Genomic DNA, 12,714 nt, shown 5'->3' with positions numbered 1-12,714 from the left:
TTAATTTTCTATTACATTTCATATATATATATATTTATATATAATATAAAGAAAATAAATATAGTTTATACTATATCTTATTTTATCTATGATACTATTTAAAAAATATGAATTATAAAAATTTATTCGTTGTATCTTATTTGATTATCAAAAGTAATATTTTATAAAAATAATATTAATTGTTAAAATTATAATATTCTTGTTATGATTAATATTTATAATACAATTTAATTATATTTTATATATAATTTTTATCTTTAAAATTTATTTTTAACTATATAACAGTAAAATTATTAATCATGTTTCTTTAATATTTTCTTATTAATTAATTTAAATAAAATAATGTTTATTTCTTACATTTTTTGATTTTAATAGCTTACAAATAAGCTTACATGCAATGTATTAATCTTATTTAAATAGAATAATATAGATATATGATATATAAGATTTATAAAACTTACCACCACCAGAATTCCAACAATTATCAGTCATCCCTGTTTATCCATCTGTAAAGTTTGGCACTACATTATTACACTGACATCTAATTTTCCTTATCATATCACATCACAAATATATTTGTCAAATACATGCACTCTCGATGCACTTTTGTCAGCTCTTTGCCACTGGTAAATAAACTCCTAACTTTGTTGAATCTTATTACACCAATGAGAGCACAACACTCTTTAAATATAGCATTAAATATGTTTAAATAATTTTAATCATTTTAATCATATTTATAATATTATATAAATGATTTATTTTTATGACATGTACTAACAATAACTATTTTATATAAAATTCTAAAGAAAATATTAAGAATTATTAAATTTAATATTTTTTATTTATTTTATTTTATTTGTTCTAACATTTTTAAAAACGTATTTTTAAAAAGAGAATATATTTTCAATATAGATATATGAGGTATTCTTATTTTTTCCATATTTAAATCTAATATTATTTATTTTCTTAAGATCACAATATACTATTTATTTTATTGAAAAAAGTAAAATTAGTAGAAGATAAATTAATACGTTGATGAAATATATATATATATATATATATATATATTTAATGTCATTTAAAAAATTTTAAATACTACAATGAAAATTTAATAATAATAATAATAATTCAAAAATAAATATTTTAAAATAAAATAATTTTCTGATTTTAATATTAATAAATATTCCATATAAATTTAATATAAAAGTTTAGTGTAAACATATGTACCTGCATGAAATAATACTATATCTTCCCAAAATATTAAAATTACGATTTAAATATAATCTTTTTTTTTTTAAATAAAGAGATTCATATTTCTTTTCTTTCTTTACAATGATAAATTTCTTCCTAAAATCTATTTTACTTAATAATAGTATGTATTTAGAAAAATGACTGCCATATTAACCCAAAGGATATGGAGACAAACAAGAACACATCTGAAAGAGGGATGATTGGTCAAACGGTGTAATAAAGTATAAAATAATTGGTCGAAATTTACTTCTAATTGTATTTTACAATAATTGCGATTCATATAAATAGAAAAACTTATTAAATATTAAAGAGAGGTTATGAAACCTTGTAAATAGATGAAATCATACAGAAAAATCAGAACAATATTATGGAATAGATATTATTCATTCGAATTAAACAGACATTCAATCATTCGAAACAGGATGTTCTACCTGTTGTATTTGTAGTGAAATGTTGTTTCATAAACAATTAAAAATAATTAATTTAAAACTTGAAACGAAGTATAAAGTATATCTGGTTTTTGTTACTTTATGAGATCTACAAATCATCCCTGTTTTTTTTCAATGGCACTTTAAAAATATTCGTTAATTTCGATTTTAATATTATCATATGTATATATATATGTATATATAATCGATAAGATTTTTTATTATATAAAGATCATAAAATATTATTTCATCGGTAAAAAAATTTCGAAGGAATAACTACTTGGAAACTCGTCTTGACATCATGACGATTGTTACGAAAGCACAGAAACGATCGTGATTCTTGATTATGAACAACCAAATGTACAACAGAGGGTTCCTGCATTGTCTGTATTACACCGTTTCCTCTCTTCTCTCCTCTACCTTCTCCGCTTCTTTGCCATCTCCCCCCTTCCATCTATCCATCATTCTTTGCATCACTACTTCCTCAGATAATTCTATCTTTTTTATATTGACCAACAAGGTTAAATGCTCATCAATGTGAAACTGTATATGCGACGTGTTCATGAATTTTAGTGGTCAGTTAACAAATGCCCTGTTTCTTTAACATACCTTGTAAAACATAATAAAATACCGTTTCTTCCTCCTAGTTTCTGTCTTTCTTTTTTATTCTACTCAAACTATTTCTTTCTTTTTCAAGGCATAGCGCACTTTGCTTATCGAAAGAAAGGGGAAAATTCATCTGGAAAATGGCTGCCACCAGCCAGTTACCGATTTATCCCTTTCTTGCATAGCTAGTTTTAACGTGAATAGTAACAAGTAAGCAAACATAAACTTCGCTAATACTTTTTATACGGAACACAACAGATCGTTGTTATGATCGAAACACCAATTACTCGATAACACAAATGTATATTTTAGACGCCGGCACATACACGTAATAATCGCACTTGCTACTCCGAGAGAGTATACGTACTAGATTTTTCCTCTAGAAATCTTACGACAAGATTTTCTTTTGTCACCTACACATACGGAATTATCGTTGCACTTATAAACATTGCGGTTTATCACAAAAAAATCACTGTACGATAACCGAATAATGATTATCAGCGTCTTAAAATCAATCTAATTTTCTTTTGCACGTATTTCAACGACAGTGACGTCGCTTCACCATAGCACTCGCATGAGTTTCTCCGTCTCGCTCGCATCAATAGTCTCTTTCGCCACCTTACGACTTCGGGTATTATCGGTGAACTACGATGTTTATTCGGCACATCGGCTGACCAGTCACTGTTCACACTGAGATCGTCTCTGCTCTCTTCGTTTACCTATTACATTGCTACTTTTGGATAGTAGATACACTGTTGCCACTAACTAGTCTTCTGATTAATGAGAAATATATATATATATATGCATATATGTAAATCAATTATTCTGAACAATAATAATTTATTATTCTTAAAATTTATTATCACGTTTTTAAAAAAAAAAATAAATAATTTTCTTTGATAACTAATAGATGAAAAAAGAAAAATGAAAAATATTAAATTTTTTTTTATAAAATTTATATTGTGAGTATTAATCTAATTAGATATACGCAATACAATGCCTGTGCACGTGCTAACGTATTATTTGCATACGAGTATGTATATGTACATACATATGTATATGTATTTATGTATATCATGTTATAAAATGAAATTATTTAATTATGTTATGTATATATATATATATGTACATGTACATAATATATATATAAGTTTATTCTTATTTCAAATTATCATTTATATTCTAATCTTATAATATTATCGCATTCGAACAAAATAATATTATTTAAATAAATATTTTGATATTAAGAATTTCATCGATTGATTATTTGAATTGTATAAATTTAATTATATCTTAATATAATAGAGTTTTATTCATATTTATTTCATTATTATTAGAAATGAAATGAAAGAAAGTATCAACATTTTAATTAAAAATTTTATGTTAGCAATAATCATAAAATGATCATAATTTGAAAAAATATACGAAAAAATTCAATAATGAATATTTAATTTAAAATTACTTGGAATATAAATATATAAAACATGTTGTTATTTTGTGCAAATTAATGTTAAAAATATAAAACACAATTAAGCATATTATAATTCTAATAGATATTAAATTGTTATCCAATATTAAAAGTAAATATTCTTACATTTTATGAATAACTTTTCGTTTCATTTTAATTATTAATTAAACAAGATTTTTAAATTTTATATAATAATTCTTTATTAAATTTAGTGTATTTATTTTCAAAACTTTTATTTTCTTAGATAGTTACTCATACATATTTATACCTATTTAAAATTGTTTTTATCTAAATTTTATTATGTAATGATAGCATTTATTAAATAAAATTAATTTGAATTATATATTATAAAATTGAGTTATATATTAATAGTATAAAAAAATAAAAAATAATGTATCAATATAATATAGTTATATCATCAAGTTGATTTTATATTAATAAATAAAATATTTTTAAATAATGTTCAGCAAATTAATAAAATAAAATAAAAGAAATTATATATTAAGAAAAGTTGTAATAAATACTATTGTAAATTTAAGTCTGATAGATAATTTATTATCTATCTAATAGATCTATATTATCTGATAGATAATTTATAATAATTATAAACATTAGTCGTATCGATATTAATTTTAATATTCGTGATCTGCCGTTTATTAATTATTATTTTATTATTTATAATTTTTAATAACAATATGCATGCATAACTATTTATCGCAAGTTTAAATAATATCTTGCATTATATTTCGTCGAAAATATTTCGTAATGGAATATAATAAATTTTATAAAATAAAATAAATTTAATCACACATTCCATTTAAGTTAAATAGAATATGCTTTTTATTCGAAATATAAATTTAAAGACATATTGAAACTTGAAATGGAAGATTTATCAATTTATCAATTTATATTATTGAAGAATCTTACATATTATTTTTTTAATTTTGAACAAGTTTAATTAATAGTAAACAAATCTAACTCGATTTTTAAAAAGAATTATTTTTAATTACTAATAATTTTGTTATTATTTTATAAAAATTAAAATTATGAATATTTCGCGAATAATTCATTTTATTATTTCTTCGAAATATTTTGTAATATAATATGGTTAACTAAATTTATTTAAAATTTTTAAGATATGTAAAATACGAAAAATTACTATGTGCAAAAATTATACGAAACGAAAAAATATATTTTATAATAAATATTTTTTAAATTTGAATGTCAAAATTAATTATATTTATATATTATATAATATTTTTACGTGCAAAATTTATATAAATATATCAATTATTATTTTAATATATAATAATAAATATATACATATTTAATAATTTGAATAATTTTACCTTAATATCATTATCTTTCATGGTCATCATTCAGTATTAAAGATATTATTATTAATCTTTATGTGTTTTCTCTTTATTATAAAGAGAAAAGTTATAATGTAATATATCGAAGAAATAGATATTTTTTTTTAATTTCTAGCGAATAGATTGATAATACAATAAAAATTTGATAAGCTTTTAAAAAAAAATATTTTCTGAAAAATATTCTGAACAAAATCTGCGCTATCTTAATAAACTTGCTATCTTGTTCAATTTGTTACATCATTATAAGAAAATAAATTTCAATTACAACAAATATAAACGTATTATAAAATTATGACCAATATATTATAAGAAAATTTGTATGTATTTATATTCTATTACAAATAAAAATACAAATATATAAATATATAAATACAAATAAATAATTACAAATATTTGGTTTTGAAGCGAATTTTTGAAAAAACAAAGAAATATGTAATAATAAATATAAATATTAATATTAATAGCAAAAATTAATAGTTTTGAAATTAAAAGAATAATATAATATTAAATAAAAAAATAATGTTATTTTATCTTTAAAATAGTTTTACTTATGAAGAAAATATGTATATTATTTATATATTAGGTATATATGCATATTACATACATACATGTTATATAAAAATCTTTCAAAGTATGTGATTCGAATAAATCACTTTGTATTATATGTTGCTTTTCAATAACGTGAAATTGAGTAATAAATTTGCAACAGTTTTATTTTATATTAACGAGTCAATCTTATCAAATTAAATCTTAATATTTGAAAAACTTCCATTAGTTTCACTATTTAATCACTTGTTTGTATTTTGCATATTTTTTGCACAAAATTTGCGTAAATAATATGTGATACGAATACATTTTACCATTTCTTATCATTATGTACAACAAAATAACAATTCGATTGTAATATATATATATATTTATAAATTTATATAACACATAAAAATTTTTTAATCATTTTTGTGCTTCATTTATCTATATAAGAATATTTTCATACACTTTGAGATAGATACATGTACAGATTATTTTAAGAGATTTACATTAATTATTGATCTTATTCAAACATATAAAAGAAATAAAAAGAAAATCTATATAAATTCAAGCTTGAAAATTTTTTATTAGATATTATAAAATATTATACATAATTCATTGACATTTAAGAAAAATTTTACATTAAACTCATAGAATTGCTAGAATTTGATAATCATTATTAATTATTACTCGCACATCTTTACGAATCGTTAAATTTAATGTATAATAATCTAATTTTGTTCTAATCTAGTTTTGTTTTTCACAATAATGTCAAATTCTATTTGTTAAATTAATCATTTTTTTTTTACATAAATAAATATATATTATAATACGATTATAAATATATTTTGAATACGTTATTAAAATTTCTATCAACTACTTATTATAAATATATTATAGATTAGATTATGATTTTATAGAAAAATGTCGCGAAGCAAAAAAATATATTTAAATTTAGTGATAATAATCTATAAGAAAACAAAATTCGATCATTACAATCAGTTCAATGTTGTAAAAATTTATTTCTATAAAAAATTTGTTGTAGCGTTGACTATGTTTATTATCTACAATATGAGTGATCAATAATAATTTCTGTTTGACTTGATATGAAATATAAAAAAATTTAATTTAAAAAAAATTACAAAACAAGATATTATTATTTATCATATTTAAATGATAAAAATATTAATAAAAGATATTATAAAATGTTAATAAAAATATTAGTAAAAGATATTAATAAAAGAATAATAAAAGATATTCGAAATTTAAAAACTTTATAGATAATAAATAATAAGAAATTATATCATATCTTTTTCCAAAAATAAGTTTCGCGTATATGTATATGTATTTATATGTGAATTTTTATTTAAAAATTATTTTAAATCAAATGAAACATTAATGCATTTTTCAATATCAGATATTTGATTTTTACATAATAATTTCGTACAATACATAATTTAGCAATTATTAGAATAAATATTACAAATTAATAAATTTTATTATGTATGTATACACAAGCATACGTACATATACATTCTCTCTCCCATTTGTTCTAATATTTATACAATTATAGATTATTTTGAATTAGTATCAAATAATGTATGTATAGCCCCTTCTTACTTTTTTTAAAATTAAAGTTAATAATGATTTAAATATAACAAATTTAAATATATATATAAGATAACTAAACAAAATAATAAATTTATGGCACATATAATACACTGAAATTAAATGTAAATATAAATCTTATATTAAAAACGAAATACACATTATCACATATTGAAAACCCTGTTTTATAAATAAATAATAAAATTAACAAAATTCTTTTACTTTATATATATACTTATAAATATCTATATACAAACAAAACATTATTTATAATTTGAGCAAAATATAACAAAATTTGTTATATTATGTATACAATACGTAATACGTACATACATACATACATACACACGTACATAAATATATATAATGACTAGTACAATACAGTTTTATAAAAACAAATACATATATATGTGTATGTGTGTGTGTAAAAAATTTTTTTTATAATAATAAATATTTTTCATATTATAAATTATAAGTTTGTATAGTGTGTGTATATATATATATATATATATATATATATATATATGAATAAAAATATTTACTTATAATTTATTAATAAATATTAATTCATTATATTATATTTTTTTAAAAAAATCTAATAATTATGTATATTTCATAATTACTGATTTATCTATTATTCGAAATAAAATCCATTTAAATAAAATACATTTTATAACTATTATTATTTTATTTGAATTTTTTCCAATTTCTTTGATAAAATTTTTTTATCGTGCAATACATATTTTTGTAACTATGAAAAGTTCATTAACAATTAATACATTATCACTTTTATAGTGTGTTATAATATAAACATAAGAATAATTATTTCATATATTTCTATTTTATTTAAATATTTTCATATATTGTTATTAATTGCATTAATCACATATTAAGATTTATTATATATATATTATATATTTAATGTAATGTAAATAATTATTTTCATATATCTCATATATAAGTGATGCAAATATAAGAAAATATATTATAAATAAAAATTTACTTTTTGAAATTTTGAAATTATAAAAATCATTAAATAGTTCAAACATTTCTTTATATGTATATATATATATATACACACATACACACATAAAAAAAAATTATAATAATATTTTTATTTTGAATATCTTGATTTTTCCAATATTATAACGCAGTATATTATGTTATATTATATATTATATACCTTCTTATAATTTGATAATATATCGTTATAATTTGATATAATAATAATGAAAGAATCAAGATATTCAAGATAAAATTATTATTGTAATTTGTTTTTTCTTAGTATATAAAATAGTATATACTATTTTATAATATATAATGTAAAATCAAAGTTTATATTTTTGATAGTTACGTTTAATTACGTTAATAAGTCATAACGATTTATATCATGGACTAATTAATTCTTTTATGGTATTTATATAAAAAATACTATAAATGAATAAAAGCACGTAAATGTTACAATGGGCTTCATGTACAAAACATATTATTTTATATTAAACATATATTTTATATTACTGAAATAATACTGCATTATTATAAATAAATAAAATGTTTTAATTAAACATTTAAATATTTTTTACTATATACATACAAAATATAATATTTTTTGTCGTATACATATGAAATAGATTTAATTATATTATCAATAAAAAATATTTTATACTATATAAATAAACATAAATATTGTTGCATAATAACTTATATTTGTTTAATAAGATCATTATCCTTTTCGATTAGAAAGATCAGTAATTATGAAAAGAAAATAATTATTAATTAAATAATAGAACAAAATATTAATATTTTATATTAATATACTTTATATTATCTTTCATCACATTTGACGCATTGATATATTTTAGTATTCAAAATTTTGTTATAAGAACAATTTTTTTATACTATTTGTTGTTTTTATAATTTATTATTGAACTATTTTTCAAAAGTAACTAAATTTTTTGTTTTACATACCTGTTATTTATGTGTTGTACGAATATGTATAGTAAATATACTATCACTTTTACAGGATCCAGAAAAAATGAGGGTCGAGGCAGCAGCAATCGAATGTACGAAATTCAAGTTTTTTGGCTAGGTAACTGTGACCTAAGCAACTGCCTTTCCGCTAAGGCACCCTCGATATTTCTTCGTATTTCTTCTGTTTATTGGATACGAATGTTCAAATTTCAGATTTTTACATATAGGGATCATCCCGAAGTAACGAATATTGCTGATATTCATGAAAAATAATTTAATATTAAAATGTTTATGTTAATTTTCTTTTAATATTTAAAAAAAAAATATTGGATATTTTTAACGTCAATCATCCATATTGTGAAGGCAAAAATCATTATTAATTGGTCCAATATCTTGGGTCCAATATCGTCGATAGATAAAAAAAAAAAAAAAAAATGATACTAACTGACGAATCTTATAATTTTGAATTACTAATTTTTAATTGAATGATAAGATTTGAAAATAATCTTTTTCTACAAATTATATACGAAAAATTATTTATATTAAATTTTTTTAATGTTAGATGAATATATATTGTCGTGAATATTGATGTACATGAACTATATACGAAAGCATAAAATATGAATCAATCAATTTTTATTTACTTTTATGCAAATTAAAAAAAAAATTATTATATTCGATATCGTGTATATAAAATGTTTTATTATAAAAAAATAATAATTGTATTTTATATTTAATTTAGATTATAGATAGAAAATGTCATATAAAATCTAATAAATTATTTTTCATTGATTTCGATATGTTTTCATATCTTAAAAAAATTTTTATCTTTGAACTATTAATTATTATTTTATATATATCAACATTACAATGAGCCATTAAAGATTAAGAAATTGATATCTTATAGAAATAATTTTATATCTATACAAAGGTATATTGAATTACAAAAAAGAGGAGTACCTAAATATCATAATATTTATACACATAATTATTATTTGTTTGTATAGAGATAATTGGCGTTAAAAAAAAAAATATCCAATACTTTTGTGAATTATTATATATTAAAATTTCATCAAAATTGGTACTAATCACTTCGGGATTTTTTCCCCTTAGATTTAAAAAAAAATTTAGTTTTATAGTTATTCTAAAAAATAATTGGAATTGATGTAAGTCTTTGTATTAATTCGCAATCATTCCTCTAAACCTGTATTGTTAGTAGTCATATTAATTTCGTCATCTTCCACAGCGGTTTTGTTAACCATATTTGAAAGCGTTTGATGTATAGTCGAAGTTTGATTGTCCGTGGCCTTTCCTTCCTCTACAGGTTGAACTGTTGTTAATGTACTCCACCAATTAGAAAAAGCTCCTTTAGCTTGTGATAATGCACCACCTAACAAATAATAAAACAAATAATAAAACTTTTTACTTTTTTTTTATTTTTAAATTTTATTAATTTATAAAAATATTAAGAAAAATTGTTTTAAATATAATTAATTATTGAAAGAAATAAAGAAAATGATAAAAAAGAAAATTTTTTCGATGTTATTGTCCACAAAAGTTCTTTTTTTTATTTTATTTTATTTTATAGAAATTCTATGTCTTTTTCTTAAAATTCTTTAAAAAAATTTCTTAAAATTTCTTATAATTCTGACAAATATAATAAAAAATTCTACTTCAATTGCTTAAACTGATGTTTTTTAAAATAGTGTATAATACATAAATTCAATTGATATTTCACCCAAATGTAAATATATTTTTTCTTATTCCCTTTATTTATGCATTAATCTCATTATGGACTTTTACATATCATATAATTATTTTTTTAAAACAATAGTCACTTTACACACGCACGCGCACAAACATTTTTTTTCTCTCCTGTTATCATGTGCATTCCGGAGAGGACTTTTTATAACTGTCTGAAAATATTCTGTATAATTTTCTTATTTATGCAATCCATTTTATATGCATTTTATATATATCATGTACATTACATAAATAATTGAAGCTTTGAAATTTCGGAATATCGTTTATTCCCAATAAATGTAAAAAATACATATTTTGAAATTTAATTATGCGTATCTAAATAACATATGTATATAAATATTAAACTTACCAACTGCTTTTCCAGTTGTCGCAACCGCTCGTCCAGTCGATGCCATTGCTTGATTCAATTTTCTACCACTTTCTGTGTTTTGCATTGTACTAGAAGGAATGTGTTTCTTTTTTTTTTTACACATTCATTCTCTATTTTTTTATTATCGAGATTATTAAATACTTACTGCGATAATCGTAATTTCATATCTTGAACAGATAGTTGTCCAGCAAATGGATGACCTGGTTCTATATTACTAATTTCTGGTTTATTAGAACTATTCCATATCTTATAATTATTCGTTAAACGCCAAGCAGCTATAAATGCAGAATTATAATGATCAGATTGCCTACTATCTTGTTGCATCGATGTTCTTAACATGCTCAATAAGTAAACCCGAAATTGAGTTCTAATCCATTCATCTCCACCTTCCCATCCTACACCATCCAAAAAAATATCTTTGCGTGGCTCCGAGACATGCCTTACTATATAATCAGCAAATCTTAGATCTTCAGTTGTAAGATGCAATTGTCTTCTTAATTCTGGGTCACTTGTTTCTATTCGCGTATTTTCAACCTTTTTATAAAACAACTTATCATTAGTATAATATTTCTTGTTCAAATATTTTTATTTCATTTTTTTTTTATTCTATTTGAATCTTACCTCTATTAATACATCAATAAGTTGTTTTTTCTGTTTAAATAAAACATTCGTTGCACCTACTATGTATCCTCTAACATTAATATCTGCCAAAAGATCCAGATATGGTAAAGATAAGTATGGTAAACATAAATATCCCTTAAAAATATAAGTGATTAATTAATAATTTAATATACATTATACATTGATAATATTATTAATTTTCATACCTTTGTAAATATATTTAAAGGTAAACCACATAATTCAGGATTTATATGTGCAATTTGGGTAATATTATTTGTTAAACGTGCATCAGAAAGTGCGTCGTTACTTGTATCACGTGGTAATGTATTATCAGTATCTGTTGTACTTAATGTAATCGTATGTATACTTTGCACTCTATGCATATTATCATTCGATTTTGAAGAATATACAGGATTATTTTCTTCCACATTGGTACATTCTTGTGCTGAATTAACTTCAATGACTTTCATATTTAAATTTTCATTTTCATTATTATTCTTTTGTACTGTTACATTTTTTAATTCATCCATGCATTTACCTTCCATAGTTTCAATAGCTTTATTATCATTTATACATAATGAATTTCTATCAGAATTACCATTAATATGTACCGTTACTCTATCAGATATACCATCTTTGATACAATTTGTAGAAGATAAATTATTATCGATAGTATTTACCGATATCTCTTCTTCATCAAATGTAGGAATAGGAGACATAGGTCTA

General features: G+C 20.4%; 2 protein-coding genes across 3 annotated transcripts in view; both read right to left on the bottom strand.

Moving 5' to 3' along the window:
• The window catches only part of LOC102677989 (serine/threonine-protein kinase tousled-like 2), a 32,290-nt gene extending 29,381 nt beyond the window's left edge, over positions 1 to 2,909 (bottom strand). Inside the window, exons 1-2 of the mRNA XM_006619402.2 lie at positions 2,289 to 2,909; positions 462 to 506 (exon numbers count right to left, since the gene is read on the bottom strand). Of these exons, the coding sequence (XP_006619465.1) occupies positions 462 to 492 (31 nt within the window). The 5' untranslated portion in view covers positions 493 to 506; positions 2,289 to 2,909. The remainder of the gene's footprint in view (positions 1 to 461; positions 507 to 2,288) is intronic.
• Positions 2,910 to 10,276: 7,367 nt separating this feature from the next.
• LOC102677533 (late secretory pathway protein AVL9 homolog) overlaps positions 10,277 to 12,714 on the bottom strand; it is a 5,200-nt gene continuing 2,762 nt past the window's right edge. The window contains exons 5-9 of one of the 2 annotated variants that reach the window (XM_031512290.1): positions 12,195 to 12,711; positions 11,989 to 12,123; positions 11,513 to 11,901; positions 11,347 to 11,435; positions 10,277 to 10,623 (exon numbers count right to left, since the gene is read on the bottom strand). In XM_031512290.1, coding sequence (XP_031368150.1) covers positions 10,424 to 10,623; positions 11,347 to 11,435; positions 11,513 to 11,901; positions 11,989 to 12,123; positions 12,195 to 12,711 — 1,330 coding nt within the window. In that variant the 3' untranslated portion in view covers positions 10,277 to 10,423. Of the gene's footprint in view, positions 10,624 to 11,346; positions 11,453 to 11,512; positions 11,902 to 11,988; positions 12,124 to 12,194; positions 12,712 to 12,714 lie in introns of both variants that reach the window. The other variant, XR_004150997.1, reaches the window with a different exon arrangement.

Source organism: Apis dorsata, unplaced genomic scaffold, assembly GCF_000469605.1.
Source record: "Apis dorsata unplaced genomic scaffold, Apis dorsata 1.3 scaffold_415, whole genome shotgun sequence".
Classification (NCBI taxonomy): domain Eukaryota; kingdom Metazoa; phylum Arthropoda; class Insecta; order Hymenoptera; family Apidae; genus Apis; species Apis dorsata.
The sequence above is the reverse complement of the archived record's forward strand: the minus strand, read 5'-3'. Positions and strand labels throughout refer to the sequence as shown.